At 40.9% G+C, this 21,363-nt stretch overlaps 1 protein-coding gene across 1 annotated transcript in view; it reads right to left on the reverse strand.

Annotated features, from left to right (window-relative positions):
* Positions 1–19,969, reverse strand: part of yjefn3 (YjeF N-terminal domain containing 3) — a 39,281-nt gene extending 19,312 nt beyond the window's left edge. The window contains exon 1 of the mRNA XM_051376562.1: positions 19,586–19,969. Coding sequence (XP_051232522.1) covers positions 19,586–19,653 — 68 coding nt within the window. The 5' untranslated portion in view covers positions 19,654–19,969. The remainder of the gene's footprint in view (positions 1–19,585) is intronic.
* Between the last annotated feature and the right edge of the window lie 1,394 nt (positions 19,970–21,363).

Consider the following 21,363-nt stretch of genomic DNA (forward strand, 5'->3'; position numbering starts at 1 on the left):
TCGCCTTATCGTTCACCCCGGTTTACCCTTTTTCATTTTCTTGCTCTGCCCTCCTATTCCGCCACCCTCTGTTTCTCCCTATCACAGCTGCTCTGATGAAGGTTTGCACTTCACTGAACCAGAGTGATGGCAGATGGGGGGGTGACAACAAGTGACACCGAAGAGAGAGAGGGAAAACAGAGCCTGCGAGAGCACATGGGAGATGACTCACCCTGGTTGATTTAATCTGTTGTGTTTTTCGTGTTGTTTTTTGTTTTTCAACACACAGGTTTTTAACCTGAGGAATGCCTTGAGAGAAAACTACAGAGGGTAAATGTAGCTTTATACCACTATATATACCATTACTATAATCACTCATTTTAAGCCTCACTTTCATCATTACATAGAAGATATTCAGGTTACGGACACTCAGCTTTGTTCCAACTAAAATGTTTTGGTCATAATTTTGACCGTCATGTCCTACAAAGCATTATGACTAATGCTGTGTTGCTGAAGGATGGCTCCCCTGCCATTAACGCGAGATTATCAGTGGGCTTTCCCGTGTGTGTGTGTGTGTGTGTGTGTGTGTGTGTGTGTATCTAATTTAACATGTGTCATCTCAGGACACCTTTCATCATCAGTCATACCTCCTGTAGAGTCCCTCCAGGAAGACCTGCAGCTTCCAGCTAAGACACGATGTAAAGGGGAAATGTTGGAGGCTGGAGGGCAGCACAGAAATGCAGGATGGTTTAGATGTGCATTGCTTAAGGTTTAGGGAACAGATATCTATCTTTGCTTCTAAAAATGAGAATTAAATTGAAAATTACTAAAGAGGCATCAGTGGGAATACCCAGAGGGTGACACATCAGAGGAGGATTTTCTGACAAGAAATGCATGCAGTGACATAAGCGAGCACTATTTTTGTCTTCAAAAGAAAAACAATGCTATAACTCGAAACAAATGAAAACAAGAATCAGGTCGTTACATAATCCTATCTCAAATGAAAAACCAATGCCCTACAGTATATGAGATTATGTCTGAGTGTGTAGGTGGGTATGTAAGTGTTTGCCCAGACTACCTGAGTATATAGCATGTGCTCAGGTAGTTGATGATGAGTTTTGTTTTTTTTAAGCAACTGCCTACATGTGCAGCATCAACATTTTCTAGCTGAAGTTACAAGAAATCCTAGAATAATTAGTGTAATCACATCATAGTAGCCAAAAACACGAGCAAGCGTGACTCATTACGAGATGTTTACGGTGTCTGACTGCATTCAAACTCGCATTTGCGGATTGCTGGAAGCATAAAGATATGTATTACGTTTTCCTCTGCCTAATTGGATGATGGGCAGGAAGATCAGGTGCCGCAGCAGTGGGAGCGTCTCATAAACAGCCTCAGCTGGCAGATAGGAGCTGGCCTTGTGCCTCCATATGGTCCCATTCTAACTGCCCAGCGTGAGCCCCTTCATGCTGTTCAATTCTTATCAAATCAGGATGGCATGATTCACTTTGTTTCAAGTCTCCTTGGGCAATAATTTAGGACTGGCTGTATCTAGTGGGTGTGTGTGTGTGTGTGTGTGTGTGTGAGAGAGAGAGAGAGAGAGAGAGAGAGAGAGAGAGAGAGAGAGAGAGAGAGAGAGAGAGAGAGAGAGAGAGAGACACGCACACACAAACAGTCACATCCATACAACTGTCTCCAGTAGCATCATTCTTTCAAATCAAGCTTAATCAGTTTAGCCGTCCGCTCATGTTCCTCATATCCGGTATGATGAGACAGACATTCTTTAGATAATCCCAATCAGTGGCTCCTGCATTTTGCTCTCATAACTCATATCCCCCAGGAGCCACAGACCTGTCATCATATAAAAGATGAACATGGATCATATTTACCTAAAGCCACAGGTGTTGACAAGCTCATTTTTAGGTCATATTTCCTGTGAGTGTGTGTTGTCATGAGCTAAAAATGTCCATCTATGAGTCAGGTCTACTTATCACTCATTTTTAGATGCCATGTGATCGGAAAAGACGAAGGACTATCATCTACATGGAGGAGCACCCACCCACACACAGATGCATTGAAGCACATTACATGAACAAGACAGAAACAAGGGCACACCCACATGCCCACAGGTTACATCATCCCATGTCCCCACTCCCCCCAGTGGTCTTGAATCCTTTCACCTAGTAATCTGAATATATCCATTTTTAACCTCTGTGTGTGCTTTAAACCCAGCATCCCCAGTTTGAGGCCAGGGGCCATCAGAATCACAAATAACGAGGCGTGTGTTGTCACATCTGATTCCTTTCTACTGAATCAGGGTCTTGTCCTCCAGGTATTGGAGGCAGAGCAGAATGGCTAACGCAATTTATAAAGCCCCTGGCCAGGACATGACAGACCGATGACCTATCTGTGTTACTAAGTGACCTCAAGTTTAATAACAACAATGTATCAGTTGCTGTGCTGTAGGAGGAACAGCTTGTCTTTGGAGAGAGATTTGGCCAGGCTGTCGGCCGCTCTGATCCTGTTTATATCCATATAATACCCAAGACTGTCTGCATTCACACACAACATCAACAAATGTCGAAATCTGTCTCCAGTGACCACTCGTGATGAGAGCTTCTTTTTCTACCTGGTATAAAAATAATGTTTCTTTGCAGCCAGCAGATGATGATTTAATTTATACAAGAAAAGGTGACCTCATTTTCCTCCCTAGTGTGCACCTTATGGACAGCCCCGGTGCCATAGCAACAAGTTCCCAGAGTCATGTGACTACCCATAAAGAGCATGCTTGAAAAAAAACTGTTCCGTAAGCCCTTTTATAGCCAACAAAATAATACTTGCAGACAATAGCTGACCCAAAATAAGTCAATTAGTCAATTTTAATATCCACCAAGTTGCTCAAGGAGTTAAAAAGTAATTTAATTGCGCAATTATGTGGACTTTTCCTCAATTTATGTAATTGATGTGTTTAAGAGTCATTCATCAACAATGTGGTCTTGCGCACATTCGACACTGCTAGCTCCACTGTTGACCCCACCACTATGACTCTAGTCGCCTCTTTTCCACCTGACAGTCAAAAGTTTCACGTGCTATCTCAGTGCACATTAGACATCGCTTTCTTTTTAACCCCTCTGCATGAACTCTTCTCCGTTTGCCTGTCAGCTGACCTGAACCAAACCAAACGACACGTGTTTTACAAGGCATGAACAAGGCACCCAGTAAAATAAATGTTAACAAATGCTAACAGATGTTTCAATACTAATACAGTAAACACATAGAGCCATGGTTAGTCTTCCAGCTGGAGTTTTTTGTTAGCTGAGTGGCATCATGATGTGGAGGAATCAGACCTCAACATGCAGCAATCATCATGAGTACCAGCTTTTGTAGCAAACAATCAACTTGAGGACAGTCTTCAATGTTAGCAGAAAAAGGGCATTTTCATAACTATAATTGGGTGCTCAAAGCATTCACAATAATGATGGAACAATGGGTCTTGAATTTTTGAAACACATAGTGGATGCAGTACAAACTAATATCGTTGGGGGGAAAAATCCTCTTTATTGTTTCGTGGGACTGTAACAAAAGTGAAAAATGAGAAAAGCAGCTACGAGAGAGAGAGCTAAACGATTGTGGCAACATAATGAAAACAAGAGAAGGATAGATTGGGAAGGTGGAGAGGCAGCAGACAAGGGGAACGGAGGAGAAGAAAGTGACATGGCATAATTAGACCCACTGCCACTGGCAATACTGAAATACAAAGGAACAAGTCAGACTAATAAAACCCTGCCATGAAGAGGACAATCTTCCTGCAGCCTTTCCTGCTGCATGTGGCTAAATAAATACTTTTCTCCCAGGCTGTAAGACCACAATGCTTTACTGTGGCAGCATGAGACAGTGTTAAATCAGAGTCAATGATCTATCATTATGTGGCTAATGTTGACTGGGAATTGATAGGACCACTGAAACCAGCTAGAAGTGAATAACATGATGTTTGCTGTATTTCAGGTCGGTATATAATCTCATGAGACCTCCGTCTATAGCTTTCACACCCATTAGGCTCCAGATGTCACGGTTGGTTAGTTACAGGACACAGTGTAACAGAATGGGGGGAAAATAGCAGGAGGACAAATGTGGTGGAGGACAGGATATAAACAAATAAGAGAGGGACACAGAATGCACATGCAAATTACATATACATGTATGCATTTACATTCCTATCAGATACAGAACACATATGAAGATTACTGTAGGTATGTGTGTTTGTCAGAAACAGTATGCTACAAGTCAATTCAGTATCCTGCTTATATCCTGCTGAACCACGGGTTCTCTGTGGAAGAACATTTTATGGATTTTATCATCCTTTTTAATGGAGGCTCAATTTATTAGTATTGCATATGAGAGTTTTACTTTTTTTCTGTTTAATTCTTACCAGTGCACGAGAGGGAGCTATTAGAGAGGGTGTTTTTCTGGTAATTCAGTTTGGATTTCCCTGAATCTGAGGATGCTGAAACCTTATTGTAATGCAGGTTATGTTATTATGTTATCAGGTATGTGTTATTCTGCATTTAACATCCACCATATGACTGTATGTAATCACCAAACCCCAGTGTCAACATACCTTCCTAGTAAAGACAATGCCCAAAATAAGTAAACATAAAATAGTTTGACAAAAAAGTCAAATAATTAAATTATTTTATATTAATGACAGATCACATGACTACTGTTATGTAAAAGGTGAAAGGTATATTATGTGAAAGGAGTTGCTTGTAGTGATAAAGCCATCCTTTTTATCCCCCGTTTTCCTCACCTATAAAGAGTTTTAGCATCTTTCAGGTAACCTTTTGGATTTTATAGCCCACAGCTTTACTGTTTTGGTTCAGAGCTAACAGCAGCGTGAATATTGGCCAGAAACACAATTCCATGCTGATAAATAGGCACTTTGCTAAAAAGTTCACCATGTCAACCTAAAAAGTGAAATCATGTCAGTGTTGTGTTTATATATTTTGTTCCACTGCATCCAAGCGGCAAGAAAATCAGTTATTGCAGTTTTAAGATCCGACAAAGACACATCAAAGGCAATTACCAGCTACTGCAGAAAGTTTTCTCTAAGTGCAGGTTCAAAAGAATTCTCTATGAAAGCAAATTAGATTTCTTCAAAAAGGTCCTTGGAAAGTTTTGAGGGTCTGACAGCAAGAGCGCAACCTCTTTTATTCTGATTTAGATTTAAAAAGTCTGTCAGAAAGATCTGAAATAAATCACTTGAGAGGCATTCAGGGATTATGCTGTGATCAACAATATAAGAAGCAGAACTCAGCTCGATTTAAACCAGAACATCAGCATCAGCAACAAGAAAGAGACTATCAATGCGCCACATAGTATACCAGTTACAGAAGAAGGTGTCAACTTCCCTATATAAAAGGGTAAATTTGGCCAATACGGGTTACAAATAAGGTGTTTACATCTACTGTACATGCAATGTTGTTTTGTACTGAGCCAAGAATAGAGAGCTAGGAGTGAGGTTAAGTTGTTATAAACCTGCAGGGTATGTATCCCTCCCGCTCTGCATCTTATCCCCTGCCAGTTTCTCCCAGCAGGGCACCGGAGTAGGTTCAGCTATCAAAATAAAGGGTGCACAGAGGGCCCACCAAGAGGTCTGTATTATGTAATTCTTTTAGTTCTGACAGTAATACATTATATTTTCTTCTGCCGTTCTACAAATCAGTTCAAAAACATACAATACCATCTAAAGAATACCTCGAAATAAGGGCCCCCATAATGTGCATGTGCTGAAATGGACGCCCTTCTTCTGACCTGCACAAGAAACATCTGGAGTTGGACTCTTCTCCACAAGCACACAAAAACATCTCACAAGGGTACACCATGGGTGTTGCTGAAGATAAAACCTTGGCAGGGTAAATTAATTCATTTTTTTCAGTGAGCGTGCTCAAAATTTTCATGGTTCCTTTTTGTAGCGTCAATAAAACGCAGGACGAGAAAATCTCCAGGCAAAGCCAGAGGAGCACAAAAAAGAAAATGATGCTTCTGCTGGTGCTGAAAAACTCTAAAAGGCTTTCTTTGAACTCCTGTCACATAGATTGTTCACTCTCTGCATACCTAACCATCGCGTGAGTGTGCGTGCGTGTTTGTGTGTATTCGCCATATGTGAATGTGTGATCCAATCCCGTCTCTCCTGAGTCATTTCTCTTTCACTCGGCAAACTATGGAGACTCCTTCATAAGGAAAAGGCAGGTGGGTCAACTGAAAGGCAATTAGATGCAGAACACAGGCAGCACATGGACAGCCGGGAGCATATTAATGAGATAGTACAGCCTCGAACCTACACTGCAACTAGCTCTCAGTGTCTCCCACCCTCATGTTTGGCCAGAAGCCCTCACACCAAGCGAGGTTGCAGTTTAGCACCTGCACACGTAAACACACACACACACACACACACACACACACACACACACACACACACACACAATGTGCAGGCCATGTATAATTGATGAGCACCACAGTAGGGGGAACCATGAGAGGGACCAGAAAGCCATCGCATTGAAACTGGCATTCGGCCGACCTTTCACAGCTATGCTGGCGAGTGTGTATGCATGCATTCATATGTGCGTGTGCGTGGTCGCATGTGTGGGTGTGTTTACGATGCTTGGGTGGCAGGTGGCGGTGGAGAAATGTGTGAGAGGTGCAAAGAGACCAATGTCAATGCCAGAGATGATGAAGATAATATTCTTCAGAGACACTTTGAATAAAAAACGACGATGTTAAAGGAGTTGAGAATAAGGAGCGAGAGAGGAATTCTCCAGTAAGTCGCCTCTAATGAGAGCAGAGTAGCCAGGCGTTATGATAGACCTAGACCAAACAGGAGAGACTGAACTCCAGCTTGAGAAAATGAGACTGATGTGAGTCAATCACGCAAACATGAAACTTTTCTTGCAGTCAAGCACCGATTTCCACAAGCCATTAGCCAGCCCCTGTGGCATGGTGTTATTGACACACAATCTCCTTACACAACTTCCGAAATTCACATTGTATTTGAACTGCTGCTCAAACTTCCGCCCTTGGCGTCATCCATTACTGACAGACAAGTTAGTCTGTTAAAGGTCCATGTGTGCAGCTGTAACCTCAGGCAGCCAACGGCTTTTAAACTGACAAGCTTAGCTGTAATGTATGCACATGTGGCATTTCCCATACATGCAGCCTGGGGAGCTTGGCAGGGTTTATAGTACAAGAAATATTGGGTTTTTTGTGTGCATGTCTGTGTCAGTCTTGGGACATACACATGGTGCTTATGTGTTTGTGTGTGTGTGTGTGTGTGTGTGTGTGTGTGTGTGTGTGTGTGTGTGTGTGTGTGTGTGCATGCGTGTTTACAGTCGATCTTCCTCACCTTCCTCTAAAATGATTAGGAGGTGAAAGAGCAACAGCAGCAGGGGGGGAAGGAGGTGCAGATGTGTGAGCTGCACGTGGCAGAGGTGTGATGTGGAAGAGAAGCTGTCACTGCATGCCTACAGAAACACCTTCATCAGATCAGTTTTACTCCACCAGCTTGTACCAGTATAGCCAACTGGCAGTGTTTAGACGACATTTGGCCACTAGTTTTTATTCATTCATGTCACTACAACATAATAAAACAAATTTGCAGAGATATAAATTACCACAGATCCACCACAGTGAACACAATGGCCATGAAGTTATTATTTCGTCAATACAACCGTTAATTCAAATCATAATGTAGTAATATTTTTATACCTTAATTTCCGGTTGCATTATGGGACTTGAATAGGTTAGGTATAGCACAGCCCCACCAACAAAACCTTCATCTCCTGCCTACGGCCACTGGCGGTCAAAGCAATTATGCACTTCATGTCTGAAGTTACTGACCCTTTCAGTAATCTCAAGAACAGCATTTTTAATATTCTCATGCATAACTAAATGGTTGAGCATTATTAAATCTCCTGAACGCATGGCTAATCTGATTACCTGGACCTTGAGTGTGCTGTGGAGGGAAATTAAATTAACAGAGGAATTTCATTTAACTGTTCCTGCTTCAAAACTACCTATTTGCTCCATCCCATGTGAAATTTAAGTTAGGACAGTAGCAGTTGCATATAAAAGCTACCAGACCACAAGGAAATCTGGACTGACTAAAAAAGACAGTTTGTGGATAAATCATCATCAAAGATAATTCTGCCTTTATCCACCAGCTGAATGACAATAAAGACCAAGTGTAGCAATAGATAACATAGCTGGTTTATTTAGGGTTTGTGGTGTTTATTCACACAAAGATGCCAAATGAAATAAAAGAGAACAGTGAGTCAACATCAAAGCATTCTACATTTGGAACAGCGGATGAATCCAGCTGGATTGTTACAGTTTCTGCCACATTTGTATCAACCCCCCTGGACAAACCAAATGCAAGAAGAGACGGAATAGAAGCCAAAGAGATTCAACTTGAACATTTAAATGTTCAAAACAAAAGCAAAGAGTTGAAGAACATTAAGTGAGTAAAACAAAGGACATCTATGCAGCAATACAGTAGTTACTGATTCAGACACACCTCAAATTCATTCTGGTAAAAAATATGTCTACAGGCTTGCACATCAGTGTAGGAGTGAGTGGAAATCCATACATTAGTGTTTGCTCATGATTATGTTAGTGCAGTATGTATGTACTATAACAGAGGAGACACACCCAGAGGCTAAAAGTAGGACGTCAGGGTAATTTCAGAAACATTTCTGGCAGTGTTATCAATTTTACCTCGGTGCATTATGTTTACCCCTTCATCCAGCGGTGAAGTGGTGCCTGGAGATGTGTGTATACTAATTTAAGCCCCGCTCCAGCAAAGGATGAATGCCCTTTGTTATAAACAGTGGCATGCAAGACTACTCTTGCATATTTAGCTCACCCAGTCAGTATTTGCACATTGTCACTTAACATCTGTGCTTGACCTCAGACAGTAATGAAATTAAGTAATGAAATTTACATTAGTCATAGAAGAGGTGCAGATCAATACTGAGTAATGAGCATCAGAGGGCCACAGCTAATTTGTTAGTGTGCTAGAGTGCTGCATTTACCCAAAGTCACAGCTTTGTGTCATGTTGGTGACACAGTAGGGATGCATCACTGGCTTTGCTCTCTTTCAGAGCCTGTTCGAGGGTTTAAAATAGAACAAAAGTCACATGTTGTAAGCCAAGTTCTCTGAGCAAAGGCCGAGACTTCAAACCTTATGTTCTTCAAATCGCCAGCGTAATGGATGCCAGGTTAAGATATAACAGCCACATACAGAAAGTGCCACGAAGCTTGGCTGAGGTGGAAAAGTTCCTGTATTGACAAAAGCAAAAGTGCAACAGAAACAGTCTTTAATTAATCATGGCCCACAGAAAGCATGTGACTTAAACATCTACGGAAGATGAAAACACCAGATATATGTGTGGACTGATGAGAATGTAACGTCACTTAAATAAATATTTAAACATTTTCCACATGGCGTCCATTCATTTTAATGTATTAGTGTTTTAATTACGTCATCTTCTTCAGCAAAGGTGCAGTGGCAATTGGTGAATTACTGCCACCAACTGTTTATCTCGATGCACATTAACAGTAGTGGATGGAAATGAGCATTAATTTTCTTTTGGCAAGTTTTGAAAATTAATTTAAAATTCACACTAAATTTAAATTAACTAACGTGTACCTTCTGTTTTTCCTGTTCTGTCACTTTCTTAGCCCTCTTATCTCTTCCTCCTTATTCATTTTTGTAAAGCCTAAGAATAATTGTATTTTGGCTGTGTTACATAAAAAGCCTCTTGAGAAATTATCTCTGGTGTTGACAATTTTAGTGCCACCCACTCTGTTTGTCTCTTAAGACTATATGGCAGACCTCTGGGCTTTATATTTACCAATTACAGTGAGCTGACCGAAATCCAAAAACTGTAGAAACGTGTGCCTTTCCATCTGTCTGCAGGGTTATCATTGCAGCAATTATCAGGTAATGCAAACACAGAAATATATATATATACATATTTACCAGATTTTAAAAAATAAAAGGCAAACCCACAGCTCCTGACCGTCTTTCTGCTTCTCTCATTTTTTTCTCCATGCGCTCTTCCTCTCTCTCGGGTTTGATTTCGGCTCTCTCCGCATAAACATTTAGTTGATTGCCTGTTGATTCATCCGTCTGGCTCTTACTTTCTTTTTTACTGCATGCCTCTCTCAGCATCACCATAGGCAAAGAAGGACACAAAATTATTATTATATTTATGTTGTCAGATAAATAAAAGAATTCCTTGATTTTGTCTCCTTACAAACAATATAATTATAGTGACTGTGCTTTAAAAAATGTGTTTTGGGGTGTTTCAGAGATGCTTTTAATGATAAGCAGCCAGATGTTTCTGTTTTAGGATGTACTTTTTTATGATGTACAGTTTTTATGTACCTTACATCATCAAAACAAGCACAACAAACATTAAGGTAATTAAGTTTGTACATTATTGTTCTCACTCTGAATGATACCTTGACTTTCAAATGCCAATTTTAATTTCAATTTATACAATCCATCAGTGAACGTGGATGGCATGGTAAACAAAGACAGACAGCTATATAAAAGACAAGTCATTTACATAATCAGAATTCAGCGACAGCGTTCCTCCGATGGGAAACAAAACAAAACCACAATCAGGACTCAGCAGAGCGAGACAGTGAACCCAATTACTGAAAATTGAGAAAAAACCTTCCTGGCTCCAAGCAGTGGCACCAATTCTCATAAACACATACACACAAAGAGAATCAATACCTGACAAATCCAGAAGGGACACAAATGCATTCACAGACAGGAAAATATACCAACAATTGAGAATTTAGATAACTGGAACTGCTGAACAGAAAGAATATTGCATAAGCCTACAATTTTATCACACTCTCACACAAAAATACAGGACCTTTGGGATGAAAATCTGTCAATAATGAACAGATTTCACTTGAGTGCTGCATCCTCGCAAAGATTTTTAACAAACAGATCACCTGTCCATTTCTCAGTCATCAAGGCAACATCTCTTGCTGGGGTGTAGCTAGCGGTTGGTTTCTATAGCAACTGGCACAAAACCGGCGTGAGTGACAAGTGGTAATAGCTGACAGAAAAGTGAGTGCTAAAACACCACCCCCTCCGGATCTTATTATCAGTTCACTGGCCCTCACCCACTCTTTTGTCTTTCCCCTCCACTCTCCCCTGCTCTCTTCTCCTCTCCTCTCTCTGTTTTGGACGATCTACATTTTTCTCCTTACATTGATTTTCCATTGGAGATGACATAAGGCTAGTTGCTAGTGGGCTTCGCTCCCATTCTGTCACCATGAGAACACTTCTCTTTGTACTTACATTCCTCAGAATAGCTCTGACCCCTGTCAGCAAGTCGCCCACGGGGTTCCGAAGAAAAATCGCTGAAGGGGTAAGAAATTAAAACTGGAGAGTGTTGTAAAAAGATATACAGTAATATGTCTGCTGTTGAAGAGTGGATTAAAATCATTATTGGGATTTAAAGTATAAAGAATCAGACTTCATTGGAGATACTGTGGTGAAAGAATCTCAAGCTGCTACTGAGGTTACATTGGGAGGGGTTGACATAGTTTGAGAACCCTGGCACCACCGGGCATGTCCCACTGGGAGGGGAGCTCAGTGTCGCCCCTCAAACACACTGGGGGGATGTCCCAGGAACTGAGTTTTGCCACCATGACTCCTCTGTGTTTTATATCACTCCAAAGATACTGAAGCAATAAGAAATTCAGAAATATCCTAGCTGGTAGTGAGATGTCATGCAAGTCAAATGCTTGTGTGTGAGGTGCATTAAAACAGGATCTGGACTACTACTCACTGAGTAGTATGGAATAAATAAATAAGACTGACAGGACATAAACTGGTAGGAGAAGATGCAGAAACAGGTAAACAGGCTGAAACACTATAGCCTGGGTGGTTCAATAGATGATCTTGACAGACTTGCTACCTGTGAGGCAAGGGTCACGTGACCAATGGGGCTGTGGTGGAAACTGAAATTTCCAAATCCAGCACGTCCACTAGCACGCTAATCTACTTTTTACTAGAATAGCAATGAGCTGTTTTATTTTCATTATATGATATTTAATACAGAAATTGGAAAGTAAATTCTATTAATGGGATATATTTTTTACATTTTACTTAACTAAAAGTTATGTTTGCATAAATATTCATAATGTATATGTCATACTTTGAATGGGTGACACAATAGTGATGAATTGGTGGCAAATACTAGCCCATGATAAATAGAAACTTACATTCTCTATTACTCCTAAAATAAAGTCTACACATGACCTATTTCAAGGACTCAAGGAAAGAAATGGTCACTAGGGAAATATCAGATGATTTAAGCTCCCTGACTGACACCATTGCAGGGATGTCAGAATAAATTAATCTTTAGGCTACATAAGTCTTTCTGATTGACTATTCTGTCAGCACTCTCTTGACAAGATTTGATGGATTATTCCTACGTGCTAAAGCCACTGAAAAATAAACGCTCGGGCACATGTGTACTCAGCTCAGCCAGAGATTTGAGAATAAAGCCAATGAGCAATTATAATAATCAATAACGCAAAACAAGATAGAAGCTCATGCTGTATATATACAACACTAATGACTTTTTAAGAGGCATGACAGCAAAGATTGTTTTCTCCAGAGCTACACAATAAATCAGTTGTTTGAAATATTTTTCTTTATATGCTGCAAAGATCCAGCAGGACAAAAGGACGAATATCCTCATGCATATAAATTAACAGAATAACAGTACCACTAGCTGAAAACAACAAGTAAAGGGAAAAATCTTTCACACAAAAAGCGTATGAACCTGTATTAGTGATGAGGTCTGAATGCTTGGAGAACTAACATTTGAGCCAGCTCAAGTGCCCTTGTCAAAATTCTGACCCTTATTGTTGTAATGGAAGCAGAAGAACAAGTGCGACAAAGCCTATTTTTTTAAAACCAGAACAATCTGCACATACACACACAGATACACACTGCCATAATCCCTCTCTCTCTCCGTTGCTCTCTCATGCCTGTCAGCTTTCTAAATGTAGCTCGGTAAACAAAATATCCAACAAACGCTCCCCCACGATGACAATGCATCCTGTCTACACACACTAAAGTCGAGGCATACAAACAAACGCACGCACATATTCATCCTACACAAGCAAAACCTCACACATCTCTCGCTTAAGACTCCGCTAATCAGATTTCTAAATAGTCTATGTGGAATAACAAAGCAACTCTTGATCACTAGAGATTTTTATTTTTGTGTTTTGCACTATTTTTTGTACAATGGGGCTTGTTTGTTTGACACATAGAAGGAGCAGAAGGCTGCCTATAAACTTATTTTTTATAGTTGTGACATTTCCTTCACTACTTTCATTGCTGAGATCTTGGGAGCAAACAGCATGAATGGCAGAAAACACACCAGCCAGATGATCAAGCAGGCTGACAATAGTTAATCCGTACAAACAAAACCAAGACAGAGATGAATGCATCTGAAATATCACAATCCTCCAATGTAATGTAAACTGGGTGTAATTGCTCTCGGTTACAATGGAACCACAAAGTAGGTCTATAAATGTTCATTTTCATGCATTTGTTGTAAAAACGCATTCTTTGTTTGAGTGATGTAGCCTATATGTCCTCGATGAATCACAGAAAAAAAGTGATGGGTGTGAGCAGGCAAGTCAAAAAATAAAAAACAACGCAGTAGAATAAGCAGAGAAAAGCTAACAATATGTTTCACCTGCAATATCAAAATGACTAAAACACCACATATTAAACGATGACATTTAAGCAGCACAATAGTTTAATTAACGGTAGCTAATTGAGGCACACCGTGAGCCTGTCAAACGAAATAATGGTCTGTCGCTAATAATAGCCTGGTGCTCTGTTTCACTGAGTCAAATGAAAGCCTGTGTCATTACTCGAAGTACTTTTATATCTTAGAAAAGGAAAAATGATCTGGATGTAGGAACTAAATCACAGAGTCGAATGGGCCAGCCAGACACTGCAGTCACAATTTTACTTATAAGAGTGTCACCAGACTCAAATTCATGCATTGTTTAATTTTGTCATTTTGATTATAGCTTTTTTTGCGTGGACATCCAACAAAACAGACTGCTATAGTGGACAGTGGTATGCTACTTGTTCAACTTAGGGTGAAAAACATGAAACGAAGAATCACAGCGGTGTTTGTTCCTACTGTAGCCCAAAACCACAGAACATATTTTCAATGAACCTTAGACCAATTATTGCATAAACACAAAACCACTCTAACAAGCACCCTTCACGTACACATTTGTAACAGGAAACATTGTGGGTTTTCTGTGTCTCAAGTGTGTCATTCTTTTTTGTTTGTGCTTGAACATAGATAGTAAAGGAGGAATAATACATGGCCTCTTCTGTTAGAAGCCACCTGAAGGGACTCGATTTCCCCAAGCAGTCACAGTAACCACCTCCATTTTCTGTGTGTGTGTGTGTGTGTGTGTGTGTGTGTGTCCTAAAAGAGGAGTATGGCACCTGATGACAGAGTCCAGTGTTTCAGAGGGAGAGATAAAGGGCGTAGAGAGCGACCAACAGTAGGAGAAGGAACATGAAGATGAGGAATAAGGAGGACATGGATTTTTATTTTTTTTTTTAAGGTCAGTTATTCAAGGACAAGACGTACCAAACTGCCTCTTTTTTAGCAAAGGGAGAAAAAAGTAATTTGCACCAGAGCCTACACGTGCACACAATTTCTTTCTCTGGCTCGATCATTGCTACCTGGGCCAATGTAAAGCGAGCAGCGAAGGAGGCAAGAAACTGACTGGAGTCAGATAGCTTTCACAACCAAGTGCCCTGCTGTGTCTCTGCATGCTCATTCCCCCTTACAATAACTCACATACACACACTTAAACACACACAGCATCCTCACAACGTGGAGATCATGTACAGGTGGCATAAAGGCATTTAAATAATTGACACATTCTGACCTTATTGTGTCTTACCAATTTAAAGCACAATGACTCGTGATTACTTCTGCAAAGAAGGGAGCTCATATGGGCCCTCTCTATTGCTGTCTCTCTCTTATTTACCCTAATGTATATGAGTGCACACACACACACAGACATCCTCCAACTGCTGCCGTTTGAAGGACAACTTATTGTATACGGCTTGTGAGAGTAAGATAAACAAATCAAATTCACCCCATCATTACAATTTGCAGTAAGTGTTTGACCTTTTCACACTGCTCTCATCACTCCTCAGACCAACTTGTGCCGAAGCAAGATACGTTTTAAGAGTTGTCTTTCTGAATCTGTGATGTAAATGTTATGTAAAACAAATTGGGGGCCCTTAAAGAGAATTTTTCTCTCGTGTCCCGTAATAGCCACTGAAATCCCTTAAATGATTCACAATGTGGACATAATGAAGAGGACAGTCTTGGCTCAGCCTTCCTCAAATGGCTCTCTTGTGTTCTTCGTTAACAAAGGCTGCTGCCTAGAGACTCATTCAAACCTGAATCAGCGGGGTTTTCTGCTTTGGGGTGGTCAGGCAAATGAAAATAAGAGCTGTCAAACCTCAAGTGAAAGAGAGCTCAGCCTCACCCGAGAGTTTATCGGCATGAAAAACTATAAACACCAAGTCCCTACATTTTTCTTTCTTATTTCCCATTAGCCTGTACGCTTCTGTACACCATTCCATACCTTAGCTCCTATGTCAAGCAACCTATGTAAATTCAGTTTTGTTTTGATAAGTTTGTTGGTTGGTTGGTCCGGACTGAAATATGTCAACAACTATTGAATGGATTGCCACAAAATGGTGTACAGACATTCATGGTTCCCAGAGCATTAAGCCTACTGATTTAGCTGATTCCCAGACTTTTCCTTCAGGGTGACAATGAGGGTTAAATCTTTGGTTTTGAGTGAAATGTCTGGACACCTATTGAATGGACTGACATGAAGGTTGATTGAGGCATTCATGTCCCTCTCAGGATGAAGTAACATTGATTGCCTAATTAGCAAATGTTTGGCTAACACGTTAAACTGAGATGGTGAACATGGTAAACATTATACTTACTGAAGCAGCACTGTGCCGTAGTACAGTCTCACAGAGCTGCAAGCACGTCTGACCTCTACCTCCAGCGAGGTATTCATGATAACTAAATCATTTTGTGTGAATGCACTTAAGCTGTCTGGTTACTTCTTTAATTCTGTTCTGCTCACACTTTACAGCCATACTATGCCACTTATGATGCAAAGATGAGAAATATCTGACTTCTTACTGTAGATCCTGTAATTCACTTGAAACCAAACCATCAGTCCTCATCCGGCTTCGCCTCATCTCTCCCCCTACTCAATCCTCTTTCAAACATGGTAAATGGAGAACTCTTACAGCTAATCTGACTTTAATGGAGGAGGAAAATTATGACCAAACACTACACTGCTAGCAAATCATCTTTCCCCTCCTCTCTGCATCTCCACCCTTCTGCCCCAAACATTACATTTGGCCTATAAATAAATGCCTAAGCTGTCATACAGGCAAATGGAGCTGCCAACATAGGAATTGGTGGCAGGGAGCTGAAAGGAGGGAGGTAAGCCAAAGGAATGACAATAAGCCCAATATGCATGGTTGCCAAGGTAGGAGAGACATGAAGGCAAAGCAGGTGAAGTCAGACAGCTTGACACACTGGCATCCGCTCAGATTGACGGGTGGGAACACCAGCAAATATAAAAGATAGCCGAGACAAAAATATCTCAGAACAGTCTAACATTTCTCTGTGCGACTGACCCCAGGCCTCAGGTGTGGTGGGCAGAAGGGGAAAGGTGGACCAAAGAGCCAGAACATTCATCACTGTCAGTGCAGAGAGAGGGGCAAAGAAAGACCCAGTGGGAGTAACTGTCTAATTACACTCAGCAGAGCATCAGGGAAATAATCAAATTTAAATCCTCTTTTTTTTTTTAAATGTGGCATATTGAGCTGGCAGATGTTACACTATTTGTTGAGTCACTCCTGAACCAACTGAGGACAGTTTTTAAATCTAGAGTGGCTCTGAAAATCTGTGTTTTTTCTGTTCTCTGTTTAACAGAACAACTAGCGATGTGTCGACAGGAAGGAGCACTGACCTTTAAGAAACAGAGGCAGAATAACTTTATTTGCCCAAATAAATCATACACACAAGCCCAAACTTTGCCCTCTGCATTTTACACAACTCAACTTTCAAAAGCAATAAGTAGAAACCAGGGACTGTGCCAGATCGAAGGCCAAGTTATCACCAGCTCAGAACCACTGCCAACATTTGCAGGTTATCCACTGCCTTGAGCCTTTCATCAGCTTCGGCAGTACCTGCACTTTAATGTAGGGATACTTCAACTCGCTGAAAAAGTGTCTGCAAGCTTGTGGTTAATTTCATTTTCATTCCAGATGTAGATACATTTTAGCATATTCTACATTACATTATGTGTGTAGTTTTTCTAATCTGTTATTCTGGGGATGAGTCGAGCTTGAAAGGATCTTTCTGCAGTCACAACCATTATCACACTAAAACAGCAGGACTGTCACATATTCAGAATTTCATGCATTCATTTAATAGGTTTCTGCTTGCCTGTGGCAAATACATTTCTTACAATTTCTATATAATTATATCAGATCATTGAGCAGCTTTATCAGGAGGGTGTCTCCGGGCTACTATTACCTCCTGTGGATGCATGTTTTTTACATAAATCTTCTTACAGTTTTAGACAGTAATTATCTCCATCTGAATTCTCTTTGTTCACAAAATCCCCACCAAGCTTTTGCTTAAACAGGTTGCTGTAACAGCTGTTTGTCAGCTATTAACTCGACTGGCAACAGCGATAGACAAATATCTATATATTATTCTAGAATGAATTATGAACCACATGTTAATATAAATACACGTGCACATACATGGACCTTGGTGATGATAGTGGCTGTATAATCACTTCCCCCTTCAGTAGTATATGGGGGCTTTAATTGACTGCCTTAATTGACTGCCAGCCAGCCCCAATCAAGCTGCAGAGATCTGAGAGTGTGAGGACTGGGGCAAAGCCTCTCGGGTGATAGTTAATCCGCCAGCCTCAGCTGCTCAGATGTCGACACGCACGGAGAGGAATGTAAATGCCGCCGGTGTAAAAAGCGTAATTACATACATTATCGAGAAGGAAAAAAAGTTCCTAGAATAGATTTACTGTGTAGGTTCATGCATTGACTGACATGGCAATAACATGGACACAATGAATAGACAGATGTCAGGAGTTTGGAGCAGTTAAATCAATGACAGTGATTGTCACATGAGTCACAGAGGAGATACAGTATACTGTATGAAGATGTCTTTAGGTACCATATGTACACCCATAAAATAAAATCAATCTCTGTCATAGATATAATGGCTTTACCGCACAAAACAAACGCAACAAATTCTAGTTCTGTGATAAAACCTCTAATTTATGGAGCCTTTAATTAGCTACCTACCCATATAAAGCTGGTAAAAACCTTGTCAATGCTGAAACAAACAAACTCTCTCATTTATTTTTTCTTTTGTTTGTTGTCGTTTGTTGTTGTTGCAGTTTTCTGTTTAATTTTAGATTTTCCTTTGGGGGTATTATCTTCATGGCCTTATAAGAGCTGCATTTTTGTGTCACAAGTTTGAACATGATGGCTGCAGGCCGTTTACACATTGTGTATCCCAGAAGTGGATCCAAACAGCGTAATCCATGTATGCATGTGCAGTGTTCATGTGCGTGGTTGGGAAAACTGCGTACCTGTATTTTACAGTGTCAAATACATGTCAAATGTCAGGAAACACGAGCATATGCATGCCAAGCACATCATAAGTACCTCTCTTAAAAAAAGAAGTGGTGCTAGAGGCAGCCAGCGGCACATATACACCTCGCTGACCTACAATACAAACTTATACCCGTCTCCTCCACAAAGATACTGAATCATGAGATGCTTTGCGTGAATATATGGCGTGATAATACCAAATTAAACATGGGCCCCTAAATTCAATAACAACTCATATTTGTAATTCAATTTGAGGCTTCAGTGGAGTGGGACAAGAGAAATGAAAAAAAATCAAGACCGGCAAAACAGTGTGGGTGTTTCCTGGGGCGCGCCGAGGTCTTTCTGTCTGTATCATCATCATTACCATCATCATCACCCGTACGGGTATTCATGTGGCATTTGGCGAGCACATCAACTTAAATAATTGATATCTCTCATTATTCCCTCCCCTCTGTTTTCCTTTTCAAAGCTTGCTCTGATTTAAAATAGGCTGTGGGATGAATGTACACTCAAAGTCTCACGTGAAGACTTCTCTTGGGTCTTACAAGAAGATCTGAATGTTCCTCTCCTCTCCTCTCTATTTCTGCGACTTTCTATCTCCCTATCGTACTGTGCATTGATTTAAAAGCAGTCCTGGGAAATTGGTGTGATTGTTAAACACAGAATGGAAGAGCGGCACAGAAACAGAACAGAAGAAGAAGCAGAAGAGCAACAGAATATAACAGAAGTGAGCCCATGAGATGCAACAGAAAATGAGCAGGTGCCTACCTGAGGTAACGCAGTGGTTCTATGTTTTCAGCCTCTGCCTCAGCTGAGCTGTGGTTCATCTTGTCCATCTGTTTTCCCCCAGCACGACTCGGCAAATATGAGAAAGGATGAGCTGTGCCGCTCCAAAGAAAACACTTCCGTTCCTTCTCTCTGACTCTGATTCAATAAACACACTGTCTACCTCTTTGCCTGGGAATAGACTGAGAATCTAAATGGGCTTCCTCCCTCTGTTATCTCTCTCTCTATGGCTCTTGATTGGTTCAGACGCTGGAAGGTAATTACTGGCTGCTACACACACACACTCTGAATCTCTCCTCTCTATATCTCTCTGCCTCTCCTCTCTGTCTCTTTCCTACTGTGGCCCCGGCTCATTCTCTCATAAAACCAGCTGGCTGTGTGTGTCAGCTGCGCTCACCGGGAACGCCAGCCAATTAAGAATCAGGAGGCATGGTGCTCGCCGGCTGATTGGCTCAGGCTGCTGCGATCCAAGCCGTTCAGTCATCCAGGGTGGAACCCCCCCTCCATCAAATTCACACAAACATACACACACACACACACACACACACACACGTTCATGAACAGTCCTTGGTGGCAAAAGGATCCCTTGATGTAGAATGTAGAGCAAGCATCAGAGTGAGGAAACACTTGACTGCTCACTGAATCACCAAACAGTAACACCTTTCATATGATGGTGGGAGGTAAATGTAGCCCAGGACCACAACTGAGATGATAACAGTACCTGAGTGGGTACTGTGTGGGTATAACAGCAATTTGTAGCTCCAGCACAAGTAGATGGGTGATTTGAACAGAACCACAAAGACCTCAGAAGGACTTTGATGCATGCATGCAGACTTCATATGTATTTAGGGCAAACGTGAAAAAAAAGAAGCCATTTTTATTTTCTATTATTAAAATGTAACTGTACAGTATAACACACAAACACACACACAGGAAGGATATGTACGGTGGTATCACGGGGAGAACCTGCAGCTGCCAAGGAATGAGGCTCATAAGTGGGTCGTGGTGATAAACAATAGCTCACTTTCTTCTGTAAAGGTCTCTCTCTCTTTTCCGCTCGCTCCCTCCAGTTTGTTCGGACTACAGAGTTTATGACCACCTCCTTACAGCTCAACTAACACAGTTAAAGCTGTGGTCTTATATCAAATATTAGAGTGTAAGTCTTACACAAATGTACCCAATTGAGGACAACTGAAGACAAACACAGGTGCTATGGAATGGTGGTGTGGCCTGCCACCTAGGGGTTTTACATAGCTATTGCAGTTTAAAGCAACAGGGTCTTTGTAGACAGACTGGGGACTGAATTCTGACAGAAAAAGGTAATACAGAGGGTGTGATTACAGAAGTGTGTTTTGTTATTGGCAACTGTTAACTAAGAACCCAGGCTTGACAAACATTTTGCATCTACAAGTCCATCTTAAATAAATACTCACATGCCCATTTGCACACTGAAAGCTGGACGATGTAATAGTTTCTCCTGTCCACATGTGCTGTTAAGAGATCCCCTAGAATAGAATATAATAGATGTGTAATAAAATCCACAGCCTATGTTCTGGGTCACTACGTATTCTTCCATTCAGCTTAATATGCGGCTTATGGGCAGAATGTATGTGAAGATGTGAACCTATCCTTTAATGCCATTTTTGTACATAAAAAAATAACAGTTATGGGGTAAGTTACTGGTTTGACTTCTTTAATTAAAACCCCAGTGGGGAGAAAATAAAACATTTAGAATTTGCTGTTTTGTTAGTTTGCTATTT

This window comes from Dicentrarchus labrax, unplaced genomic scaffold, assembly GCF_905237075.1.
Source record: "Dicentrarchus labrax unplaced genomic scaffold, dlabrax2021, whole genome shotgun sequence".
NCBI classification, from domain to species: Eukaryota; Metazoa; Chordata; class Actinopteri; family Moronidae; genus Dicentrarchus; species Dicentrarchus labrax.